Here is a 12,454-nt window from a genome sequence, read left to right as displayed (position 1 = left end):
CCCACCTCCAATGGCTTCTCCTGCAGCATCCAGCTGTTCCAGGCCCAGAGTGGCCATAACACGGAGGAAGGACTGGTTTTGTATGTGAGTGCTGAGCCGCCCACTCGGCCCCAGGGCCCCACGAGACCGTATTTCTTCAGCTTCCTGCTTGCACTCAGTCAAGTCAGTAAACTATGCACAGGGATGGCAAGAGCAGGACTGGCCTCAAGGGTTTGCAGGACACCCAAGGCACCCCTCTCCTGTCCTCCAGACTCATAGCAACCAACAAGCAGGGGGCAGTCAGACATGGAAACTCCCGGGGCCCCCAGCTGGAGCAGCCTGTTAGTGGAGCATTCAGACGGCACGCAGGCAGGCAGCCACTCGCGAGAAGGGAAACTACACTGTGTGTGAGTCGAGAGGGTGGCGCCAGAGAGGGAGGGCCCTGGGAGGTGCCCTAGGAAGATAAATGCACAGAATGTGGCATTTGTCCGGGGAGCAAGCATGTGACCAACCAAGTTCCACGCAGGAGGCCCTGGGCAGGGGTCAAAGCCTGGGCCAGTCTGCAACAGGAACAAACTCGAATGCTTCCAGGGCCAGCTCTGGGCCACCAGGGCTCGAGACTTCTTGCCTCCTGCTGTCAGCCCAACCCTCAAAAAGGCTACTTGTTGCCCAAGAGAAAGTTCCAGACCTGCCAGCCTCATGGGATTCTCTCATTACCACCCGTGCCCTGAGAGGCTGCCACAACCCTCTCACCACAAGCTTACAGCAGAAAAATTCTGTGAGACATCCAGCGGCAGCCCCCTCGGGGGTCTGAGAAGAGGAGCCAGGACGGAAGGAGGCCGGGGAAAGGCTCCCAGGAGCCAGGACTTGCTGGACACAGGGATCACCTCACCTCCTAGAAGGCGGGGTCCCGCACATGTCCTTTATCTGGGCCCCTGGACCTGCTGGCTGGCCCCACAGCCCCCACTTCTCGTGTTTCCCTTGGCTTTTCTCCGTCTCAATGCATTATGTGCATCTCTGTAAGTGGCCTCAGAATATTTGGGGGGGAACAGGTAGAGAGTATAAAAGGCGGGGAATAAAAGAGCACGGGAGGGGGCGCCTGGGTGGCTCAGTTGGTTAAGCGACTGCCTTCGGCTCAGGTCATGATCCTGGAGTCCCGGGATCGAGCCCCGCGAAGGGCTCCCTGCTCGGCGGGGAGCCTGCTTCTCCCTCTGACCCTCCCCCCTCTCATGTGCTCTCTCTCTCTCATTCTCTCTCTCAAATAAATAAAAAAAATCTTTAAAAAAAAAAAAAAAAAGAGCACGGGAGGCCTGCTGGCTACCAACCAGCGGCCTGGGGTTCAGGTGTTCTGAACACAGGGTGCTTGGCCTCAGTGACCACAGCAGCGAACAGCTGTGGGTGGGAAGCACAGAACAGCAACCCTGTGGACTTCCCTCTAACAGGTTCATTTAAAACCCCAGTCTCAGAGGCTGGGCTCAGCAGTTCCGAGGGACTTCCCACTCATCAGGGACTCGGGACAGCAGAGGCGGCTCATCTGCTTCCGGAGCTGCCTCGAGAAGGGCCCCAGGCTCACCCAGCATCACAGCCATCACAGAGGAGCAGACGGTCCTCCCGGTCACTCCTGCCGCACACCTCACAAAAGGTTGGGTCTTCCTCCTCATGCTCTCCGGCTCTGGCGTTCTCCACTGGAATCTGAGAGCAGGAAAGCCCTACTGGTCACACGGCAGGAGCCCGAACCGCAGAGCCAACAACCGTGTCGGCGCGGAGCACACCGAGCGGCTCCCGCCGCGGGAAGGCCCGAGAGCAGAGGGAGCCGGCGGGACGAGCCCGGACCCCGGCGCTGGGAGCGTGAGGAGGGGAGCAGGACAAAAGCAGCAGGCCTTTCTTGAGCACTGTCGTTCCACTCAGCAAAGACAGGGAGCCCCGGAGGCCACGTGCACTGGGACAGTCACAGCTGCGCAGGGGGCGGGCTCTCTATGCTGCCATTACCCCAGCCTGGCGCGAAAGCTCTGTGGACACACTCCCCTCAAACGGTTGCCACCCCCGTCCCCCGCCCGTCTCCCCACACCGTGGGGCACAGCCTTGCTCCTCCCCTCCGTCTGTGTCAGCACCCGCTCAGCCTTTTCCCCAGAGCCAGGTGGGAGACTCAGGGTCCTCCCCAGCCTCCTGCACCGTGGCTCTCTCCCCGATCTTCTCCAGCTGAGCTCGCCTGTGTGCCACTTGGACCTCTCTACACACGTCACACTGCCCTGGCGGAGATACTCCAGGTAAACGAAGGCTGCCTACGTGACATGGGGACCGCTTCCAGGGACGGAGAGCGGAGCTTCTGGGACAGGGGAGAGGGGCCTGAACTGGCAAAACCAAAGCTGCTGCCTGCAGCACAAACCTGAGCCTACAGGGGGCCTAAGTCCCCGTGCACCTAGGGCGCTGTGACCTTTGTAAAGAAACCAGCAGGTCTACAGCTACAAGACCCATGTCTAAGGTGTGTCTGCGAGTCTCTGGGATGCTCCTCCTCAACAACAGAAGACTCGTACAGGCCCTTCGAGCCTCTACAAAGCAGACAAGCAAAAGCAAGCACCTAAGAGCAGAGGAGAACTTCTTAGCCCTCCTTGTGCGTTGACCCCTGCCCAGCACCATCAGGGGTGTGGTCTCCCCCTTGGCTATTGTGGCAGAGGAGAGAAGCTGTGAGATGTAGAAAAGGCACATGGGAGTGGGGAGGAGGAAGTCTGAGAAACTGCCACCATCCGCCCCACTCTCCTCTCCCACCTGCCCTCCCACCCAGAACTCGTGGACCAGGCAGCACCTCCATCGACCGGCTTCACCCCTTCATGCTGCAGATGACATTTTAGTGGATTTCTAAAAAGCACTTAACCAATATTTGCTCACTTCAGGAAAACAAATCAATTCCTCAAAGCTCATTCTCCCATTAGACAGGGACCAACGTAATAAGGCACTGGCGGGGAAGAGGGGTTCTCAACCACAGCATCTACACTTACCTTCTTCAGGATTTTACCACCAAACCGGGCTCGGATACAAATACATTTAAATATAGTTCGATCAACTGGACAGGAATTGGCATTCTGTAAGAAACAGAAATTGTATCAGGATCCCATAGGATCGTTTTCACCATTAATACCATACTCAAAGAACTCCTGCAGAAGTAAAAAATTCATCGTACGCTATCATCGACTCTTTACTGAACACACCCTCCAATTTGAGAGATACAGGGGCTCCCATCCTCCCCGGTCTTTGGTCTGGCCTTCCGGCACCTGCGGTGCTGTCTCATGGTGGAACCACACTCCCAACTGCTCCCGCGTGGAGTTAAGAGTCCTTCTCTGTCCTGACAGGCGCCCTGCATTTTCTTCAGAAGGCTCCAGAGAGCTGCTTGCTAGCTTCCCATCTTCAGTCCAGGTGGCGCCGTGTGTGCATTGCGAGCTGGACCCTCTTTCTCTCCGTCTCTCACACTCACATTTCTTTACAAAGAGCGCCACCATCCCTCGTGCGAGGCCTGCCCTTTAGGTCCCCACCACGCTCCTGGGGCCTGGTCTCCGTTCCTGGAGCAATTCTGGTGTAGTCACAATAGTTTTACACATCTTAATATCCAATAGGGGACTTCCCCCTTTCTCAAAAGGACCGGCAATTCTTGGTATTTTCTTTTCCTCCTCTATGAATTTCCCAACACCTCTAGGGCTCTGGATGCTCCAGTCAGGACGGGGAGGAACTGGTATCACCATGGCCATCTCTCTGAGCACTTCCCCTCCAGAAAGTGCTCTTTCTTCATTCAGTCTCAACTGTTTTAGAAAAGCTCTTTGAAGGTCTCACATGTCTTTTTATAACTTACTTCTGAGTATAACTTTTCATCTTTGTTAATCCTGTGCCCGGCAATCTTGCTGAGCTTCGCATTCTGGTAGTTCATTTGTAAGACATCTATGTTGACAAACTTATCATTTGCAAAGAATACCTTTCCCTACGTGACACTTCTACCTTTATTTTCTCCTTCCACGAATCCAATATGATACTGGCTAGAAGACAAGCAACCAGCACCCTGTCACATTCCTCAACTTACAAGGCTTTGCTTGCCCCCCAAATCTACACCTTAATCTAACCTGTGCCACGGAGCAGGGGCAAGTAGTGGCGGGGCAGGGAAGCCCTCAAAGGACAGCACAGCGAGGCAGACGTGCAGCCGCGAGGGCGGCATGAACGCGGCCGAGGTCCAAACAAACTCCCGAGCTCTCTGGGAAAACGGGGAGCAGGGCTGGGGCTATGGGGCTACGGAGCTACTGTTAACCTCGCCGGGGGAGGTGGTGGCATGGAGGTCTGCTACCTCCACACAGTGTCCATGTTGGTGAAGCTCCAGGCTGGGCAGAGGAGAGCAGACTTAAGGTGCCTGAAGACGGTGACGGCGGGGGGGGGGGGATGGGGCAGTGGCACACATCATTCCTCCGGTCCTCTTCTACGTCTTTGAAATTTTTCATGGTAAGAAGTTTAAAAAGTAGGAAGGGGGTTACTGCTTCTCAAGTTCACCATGAGAGATGCCTGGGTGTCTCAGTCAGTGAGGCGTCTGCCTTCAGCTCAGGTCATGATCCTGGGGTCCTGGGATCGAGCCCCATGTAGGGCTCCCTGCTCACGGGGAGCCTGCTTCTCCCTCTTCTCCCCACTCGTGCTCTATCTCTCTCTCAAATAAATAAAATCTTTAAAAAAATTAAAGTTCATCATGAAATATACTGTGTATTTCTTTCTCTTTTTTTTTGTTTTAAATTTTATTTATTTATTTGACAGAGAAAGAGAGGGAACACAAGCAGGGGGAGTGGGAGAGGGAGAAGCAGGCTTCCCGCCGAGCAGAGAGCCCATCGCAGGGCTCGATCCCAGGACCCTGCGATCATGACCTGAGCGGAAGGCAGACGCTTAACGACTGAGCCACCCAGGCACCCCTATACTGTGTATTTCTGATGAATTCTCTCCATCTACTTTAAGGCTGGCTCCCTTTACTGCTGGTCATCGCGACTCAGTGCCAAGCTGAATCTCATGCTCTGCATCTGAGATGGACCACAGCATACTGGGCTGCCTCTGCCAGCCACAGACTGCCCCTAGGTCATTCAAGATTTCTGCAGACAGGTCCCCAAGGGACACTGACCCAGAAATAACCCTCCTTATCCCATGGTGCATGAGCACATCACCCCACAGTGAGCTTTACTGGCCACCCCAAGAGCCAAGAGCACACCAACCAAAGCAAAGATCAAGCCAGGACCCAATTCTATGGCCCCAATTTCTACTGTAGAACAGACAGCACCACCCAGTAAGAGGCTGGCAACCGACAGGGTCACTTGTAAACGGAGAGAGGTCATCCTGAAGGAAAGAAGAACCCAAGAAAAGCTGCCTCCCTCACCTTGGACCATTCGACGATACAATCCAGGCAGAAATAATGGGCACAGTTCTCTGGTGTCCCCACAGCCTGGTCTCTGAAAGTATTGAGACAAATCGGGCAGCTCTCGGAATCATCATCAGAATTAAATGCGCCACTGGCTTCCAACTTCCCCTGAGCGTCCACCACGGCCACTAACGCCTCTGTGCCCTCTTCTCTTCCTCCTCCTCCTCCTTCAGAATCTTCGGAACCTTGGAAAAGAAGAAATGTAATTTTGTGAGTTGGAGCACCGGAAGCAAGCAGGCTACAGCTGCACTCAGGAAGGCATTCCAAATCCCACACTTAGGAGACAGACACCTTCCCTGCTGTTGTGCCCATCCCCGGGCACCTCACCTGACGCAGCTTTCAAGCTAAGAGGATGGGACACCGGCTGAGCGGCTATCCCAGCTCCGCAAGCCCCTACCTTGGTGCAGAATCAGAACCTTCCCCATCAGGGCAGCTCCCCCATCTGACAACGGCCCCTGCTCAGCACAGTGGCCTCCAGGGGGTGGCACACCCTCCAAAACCCTCCTCAAAACATGGTGTTAACAAACCATCTGCCTCCAAGTGAGACTTTTCTTACAGGTCTGTTTTTCTTTCTTTGGGGATGTAGGGACCATACATTCCAAACTAGGTAACTTCGTTATAACAGTTCTGATCAATTTCTGAGAGGTTCTGGGGCTGCAGCCTGAGCAGCAGAAAAGGAGACGCTTTCAGTTCAACATAGCAGTCGACATACACATTCAGTTTTCTCTCCCTCCCAAACGCCACTAGAGGAGCAAGTTCACTTGCACTAGAGATGTGGCAGGCAGGGTCCTCACACAGCCCCAGGACACCACCCCATCCAAGCCCTTCCAGGGTGGACAAAACCAGTGCCTCAGCTACAAAGCTGCTGCTGCTGCTGCTGCTGCTGCATGGCCAAGGGAAGTACTCCCTGTTGGCTCAACCTAATCAGGTGCATCCTTTAAAAGCTGTTTTCCCCAGCTGGTTGCAGAGAAAGAAGTCAGAGCAATGTGCGCCTCCAGGCGTGGAAACAAGTGAGCAGCTGATGTGAACTGCTGATCAAGGGGGCAGCCTCTAGGAGCTGAGGACAGTCCCCGGCCGACAGCCAGCCAGAAGTCAGGACTTCAGTCCTACTCCCTCAAGGCTCTGAATTCTGCCCACAAGCAGTGCCCTCGGAGACCCTCAGATGTGCACCGTGGCCCCACGACCCCTGATGTCAGTGAGTGAGATCTGAGCAAAGGACCAGCAACCCACATCTGGACTGCTGACCCTGGAAACACTGAGATTATAAGCACACTGTTCTGAGCTGCTGGGTCTGTGACAGTTCGTTACACAGCAAGAAGAAAAACCTAATGAAATTGGTACGCAAAAATTTTGGAAAAGGACAGGTGAGAAGCTGCATGAGAATGGGCTTTTCTCAGCTTTCCCGCTTTGCTAAGGCCCAAGTGAGCAGAAGTAGGTTGAGGCTAGGTGATCAGATTCTTCCTACGGAATTCCGAAAGGCAAAAGAATTGGCCACCTGAGGGCCACGAGACCCTTGTGCAGCACCTGGGCACACAGAGCGATACCTCTGAAGTCTGAGGGACAGTGACCAGCAATGATGGGAGCGGTAAAGACTTGCACAGATGCACGAAGCCCTGAGCCATCTACCTCTGCTCACCCCTTCTCAGGGGCTGCTGGCCATGGTCCCGACTCAGTAAGGGATCACAGTGAAGAAGGTGCAGACGAGCGCGCCAGCCTGGCCTGGCAGCGGGCCTGAAAACCCCAGTGCAGAAGAGTGCAGGGTCCCCAAGAGGAGCACGGCTCATGCCGCAGCCGAGATGGGGGTGCCTTGGGGCTGCACTGAGCAGGCCACTGTGACTCCCTGCAGAGCAGTGTGTGCTTGGCCTGGGGAGCTGGGCGTGAGGCCACAGAGCAGAGCCCTAAGTTCTCGGTTTTTGTGGTAAGACTTAAGCTGATAATGTATTTTTTAAAAGATATATTTTTTAAAGATTTTATTTATTGTCAGAAAAAGAGCACAAGCAGGGGGAGTGGGAGAGGGAGAAGCAGGCTCCCCGCTGAGCAGGGAGGCCGATGTGGGGCTCGATCCCAGGACCCTGAGACCATGACCTGAGCCAAAGGAGACGCTTAACCAAGCCACCCAGGTGTCCCAATATGTATTTTTAAAGATTTATTTATTTGAGAGACAGAGAGAGACCTCATGCACGTGTGTACAAGCAGCAGGAGGGACAGAGAGAGGGAGAGGAAAAGAGAGAGAGAGAGAGAGAGAGAGAGAAAATCTCAACCAGACTCCCCGCTAAGCGTGGAGCCTGACATGGGGCTCAATCTCAGGACCCTGAGATCATGACCTGAGCCAAAATCAAGAGTCGGACACTCAACTGACTTGAGCCACCCAGGTGCCCCTTAAGGAGATAATACTTGAAGTTGGAAACTCAACAAACCACAATCAATTTTCAAGGATAAATACTAGGCCAAGAAAAGCAACAAGTAGAAAGCTGCTCTGGGAAGGGCCAGGTCCGCAAGGTTACAAGAAATGCCCTTTCAGGAGACTCCCTTCTCTAGTTCTGACTACACTTCCCACCTGCTAAGGAGAGTCAGCCACCTTTTATGTTTCAAAGGCTGGTGTTGAGGAAACAAAGGGCATTCAGTCAAGCTGACAGGCTAGCCAACCAGGGCCTCAGCAACCCCCCTTCCTGTAGCACTCCCCACCTGCAGGCCCTGCACCTGCATCACCCTCCCTCCTGGACACTCTGTGCCACATGTCCCTTTTAGCAGCACTCTGTGCACTACCACCTGGCCACCTCCTATCCTTCACATCACAGCTTAGACGGGCCTCTCTGGAAGCTTCTCCTCACCACTCCAGGTCCACAGAAACCCTCTTCTGGAGATGCCCCTACACACCCACTCTCGCCATGTATTACCCTTGTCGTAACTGCTTCTTTATGCCACTGTCTTTGCTGCTAAGTGGTGAGCTCAGGAACAGCAGGAAACCCAGCTCTGCTGGCTTCTGCACTCCCTCCAGGCTCCACCCAGATTCTCTGGCATCCAGCAGGCCCTCAAACCTTTGCTCGAGGGACGAACCAACGTCTTCTGCAGGTAAGCCCAACGCCCCATCTCAACAGTGGGGGACAAGCAGAACTATATCCATGACCTGCAAACTCAGGACAGAATTTCATTTCCCTGTGTACAGGATTCAAAATCTGTGGACGAGTATGTCACCAATACACACAGAGTTGCAAACTCAAGTCTGCTCATGCTATTGTAGTCCTGTTCCTTCATGAGCACTGTTACCTTTCTGTAACATTCTAACACTGGTAACCACAAGAGCCTGAAAGACTGTGATACACAGATCATGGTATGTGCTTTAGGACCACGCCTCTCCTGACTTGAGGACTGTGCCAGAAGGAAAGCAGCTTGAGCCAAACTTCCAAAGTCCAACAGCCCATCAGCAGAGGCCCAAGTGTGCCCTCCCTCTGTGGAAGGTGACCACAGCTGGAATCGGACAGGATGGCCCAGCCTGGGGACCTTGGAGGCCATGCAGCAGCCAGGGCGGCTAGAAGGGACAGGGAAGGAGGTGCCGTGAGCCCAACCAGAGTCCCTTACAGCAACATTCCCTGCGCAGAAGTTCAAGGGCACAGATGCCAACCAGCGTAAACATGCTGGGAATTCCTTAATAAAGTCACTTCCTGCACTTGCCAGTTCTCTCTGGGGCTCTGGTCAGAAGAATGAGAGGAAGCCATGAAGGGCTCCACCGACCTGGCCTGTTCAGAGTCCCGGCCAGGTGACCTCGGACCACAGCAAACCTTGGCTCTTGCTAAACCTGCCCTGTACTTGGGGGGGGGGGGAATGGGTGGGTGGGTGTGTGTGAGTGAGAAGCACGAGTCACCAAGAGCCCTCTCACCCTGGAAAGACCCCACTTCATGCTGCTCCACATTCTTAGACATTTTACTCTTTAATGAAGTTGTGTTGTCAAACTGGACTCTGAAACAAAGGCACGCCACTGCCCCAACGGAAGGTGCAGCCTGGTGACAGGGGAGCCTCTCCCCAAGTCCTCACAGCCCTCAGCTGGCCAGTGTGTCGAGGCATCAACTCCACCAACAATGTTTCATAAACAGCGGTCCCTGTCACAGCGAGAGCAAATAGCAGGAGGCCACTCAAGTAGCTGCATTCTCACCGGACTGGTCCTCGAGGTCCCCGTCCTCGTCCTCTCCGTCGGTGCCGTAGCTGCGCTCGCTGCCCGTGTCATCTTCAGAGCCCCCACTGGTACTGTCACTGCTTTCTTCTAAAGCAAAAGAGGTGGAGACACAGGCCCCGAGCAAGCGTCACAACCGAGGCAGCCAAGAGCGAGGGCTGCCTCACAGAGGTACAGACGGGCTCAGAAGCACCTGCCAAAGGGACTACGAGCGGCTGCCCAGATGGGGGGATGGAGAAGTTGGGCTGGGGGGGACAGGAGCAGGGGAAGCATATCCTTTCTCTCTATGTACATCTGTCCTACTCAGCTAAACAGTAAGATAAACACACGTACCGCTCGTACAATTAAAAGCAAAGAATAACTTTTTAAAAAAGATTAAAAGTTGAATATCGACATATGTAGATAACCCTCAAAAGGGGACTCAGCACATGAGGTGGCCCTGCTGCCTCTGAGAGGTGCAAGCCGCAAACACCTGCCCCCCCACCTGTGGGTGAAAGGGGTGGGAGGCTGGCTCACCAGCATTGCTGGCCAGGGCAGCAGGGCTGAGTCGTGGGTGTCCATCCAGCCCTGGGCTTCGGTCCACAAGCTCGTCCAGGCTGTCGTCATCCATCACTGGACATTGGTAACCAGCTCTGAAATAAACCAGAGTCAAAAAGTTCTCAACCGTCCCAGGATGCAATGCTCCCCTCCTGAAAGCACAAGAGTCACTCGCCACACAGCACGACCTGGTGACGTGTCCATCCGTCGGACAGGGAGGCCAAGCCACAAGACAGAACACAAACAAAGCAACTCAAACCGCAAAGCTGTGCATACGTAGGAGAAAAAACTGATTCCCATCTACAGACCGACATTCAAAGTCAAATCTCAATTTATAATTAACCTAATTTAGCTTCAGTCTGGCAACGTTTTGTTCAATCAGGCACCTACAACACCTTGACACTCCCGAGAAATCCTGACACCAAGCACGAATGAAATGGCTTATCACAAGCTGAGGCAAAGCAGGGATTTCAACGTAGAGGGGTAGGCGGTATCAGAGGAGCCTAGGTGACTAACAGGACCCTCTCCCTGCACTCTCTTGCCATGTCACTCAGCCAACGTTGGCCAGCCTGCCCTCTGCCCACCAGATCACCACTGGGAGGCCACGTGTTAGCTGAGGCTGCCCTGCCCTCACCCCAAGTGCACCCACAGGGAGCAGAGGTCAGGCTCACCTCTCAACCACCACCTGCTCTTGGGCTCCTGATGTCCAGGTGGGGACACCCGTCCTGCCTATTCTGTCCTGCCACCGCAAGCACAACACAGACCTAGACAGGTGACCTCACAAATGGAGCAAAACACAATCTACCTCCTTTGCCAGACTTCCAACTCTGGACCCCAAATAAGGGTTCGTTTCTCAACAATGCTACTCACTTCATTTCCCAGGTGACTCTCAGAGAAAACACTTCTCACAGACAGTCCTTCCATAACTCACCAAGACAGGGTAAGTAAAGAACACGCTCGCTGGGGTACAGTGTGCTTCGGGCCAAGTCCACTCTCCATGGTCAGAGGAAAGGGGTCACACAAAAGACCAGAAGGCAGAGGGGCAAAGCAAGAACCGGGGAAGGAGGGTTTGACCCGGTAAGGCTCTCTTCGTGGATCCTACACGCAGGCTTCTTCCCCCACGGGCCGTGTGCCACCACCAAGAGCTTCACATGGCAATCAGAGGGGCCACCACCACCTTTGTACAGATGCTCCCAGAGAATAATCTCCTGGTGGGGCTAAGGCCAGATTCAGATTTTGGAGTGCCTAACTTCCCTTACAAAGCCCCAGATGCTAGGATGATGTCTCCTAAATAGTGAGGGTATATTAATTTGATGAAACTATCAATTGCCTCATATTGTTTCTACCCGGAAATAGTATACTAAGAGGTGGTTTTGTAGAATTATTCACCCCCTAAAGCTACCACCTTTCTTCTATTTAGTGTTCTAAGGTTAAGAAAATGAGCCATGGTTCCAGTCAACTAAGGGTCTGCACCCTCACTGCTTGGTGACTCAGCAACACAGCAGGGACCCAGCCGTCCTGCAGTTCCTGGCCTGACTCCTGCTGGAGGCATACAGACCTCAGGACATGACAGGGCCACAGCCCTTCCAGGAGAATGACACCTCTCCTGTGGGGTCAGGGAAGAGGACCTAGAACTCTCTGGCCATTGTCATCACCATTCCCACAACTGGACTTCACAAAGTCATCCTGGGACACCTGCTCCAATACCTACCCTGCCCCTAAAGTGTGCAGCACATTTCCTGCCCTATAGGAAGGTAAATACATTTTTTCAAGTTGGCCCCTAAAAAACATGGGTTTGAACTGCACAGGTCCACTTGCACGTGCAAATTTTTTGGATAAATACAGTACTACAAATGTGTTTTCCTTCCTTGTGGTTTTATTTTTCCCTTCAGCTTACTTTATTAGAAGAAACACGCGTTCATCAACTGTTTATCGGTAAGGCTTCCACTCAACAGTACACTCCCAGCAATAAAGTCTTTGGGGAGTCAAAAGTTATACATGGATTATCATATCCACTGCACGAGGATCAGCGCCTCCAATCCCCATGTTGTTCAAGGGCTGACTGTACTCATACACATAAACCTACCAGGAAACACTTCAGACACCAGAAAACGTAACCCCCTGAGGCCACCTAAGACCACAGAGCACAGCTGAGGGCAGTTTCTAGGGTGCAAATTCTTACCTTGATGATGTTACACAAGCACAGAGTCAAAAGTCAGAACAAACGGCCCCTGGCTTCTCCCCTGGCGCAGTAAGCCCCAGGTCCACCTGTAACTGCTCCCCTGGCGCAGTAAGCCCCAGGCCCACCTGTAACTGCTCCCCTGGCGCAGTAAGCCCCAGGC

The 12,454-nt window shown here is 53.7% G+C and overlaps 1 protein-coding gene across 6 annotated transcripts in view; it reads right to left on the bottom strand.

The window, feature by feature from the left end:
* Positions 1-12,454, bottom strand: part of PHRF1 (PHD and ring finger domains 1) — a 28,455-nt gene that overhangs the window by 14,459 nt on the left and 1,542 nt on the right. For all 6 annotated transcript variants that reach the window (XM_081797477.1, XM_081797478.1, XM_081797476.1 and 3 more), the window contains exons 3-7: positions 10,092-10,207; positions 9,558-9,665; positions 5,366-5,592; positions 2,976-3,059; positions 1,553-1,671 (exon numbers count right to left, since the gene is read on the bottom strand). In XM_081797477.1, coding sequence (XP_081653603.1) covers positions 1,553-1,671; positions 2,976-3,059; positions 5,366-5,592; positions 9,558-9,665; positions 10,092-10,185 — 632 coding nt within the window. In that variant the 5' untranslated portion in view covers positions 10,186-10,207. The remainder of the gene's footprint in view (positions 1-1,552; positions 1,672-2,975; positions 3,060-5,365; positions 5,593-9,557; positions 9,666-10,091; positions 10,208-12,454) is intronic.

The sequence above is a fragment of the Leptonychotes weddellii genome, chromosome 11, assembly GCF_054177405.1.
Source record: "Leptonychotes weddellii isolate Sample4059 chromosome 11, ASM5417740v2, whole genome shotgun sequence".
Lineage (NCBI taxonomy): Eukaryota > Metazoa > Chordata > Mammalia > Carnivora > Phocidae > Leptonychotes > Leptonychotes weddellii.
The sequence above is the reverse complement of the archived record's forward strand: the minus strand, read 5'-3'. Positions and strand labels throughout refer to the sequence as shown.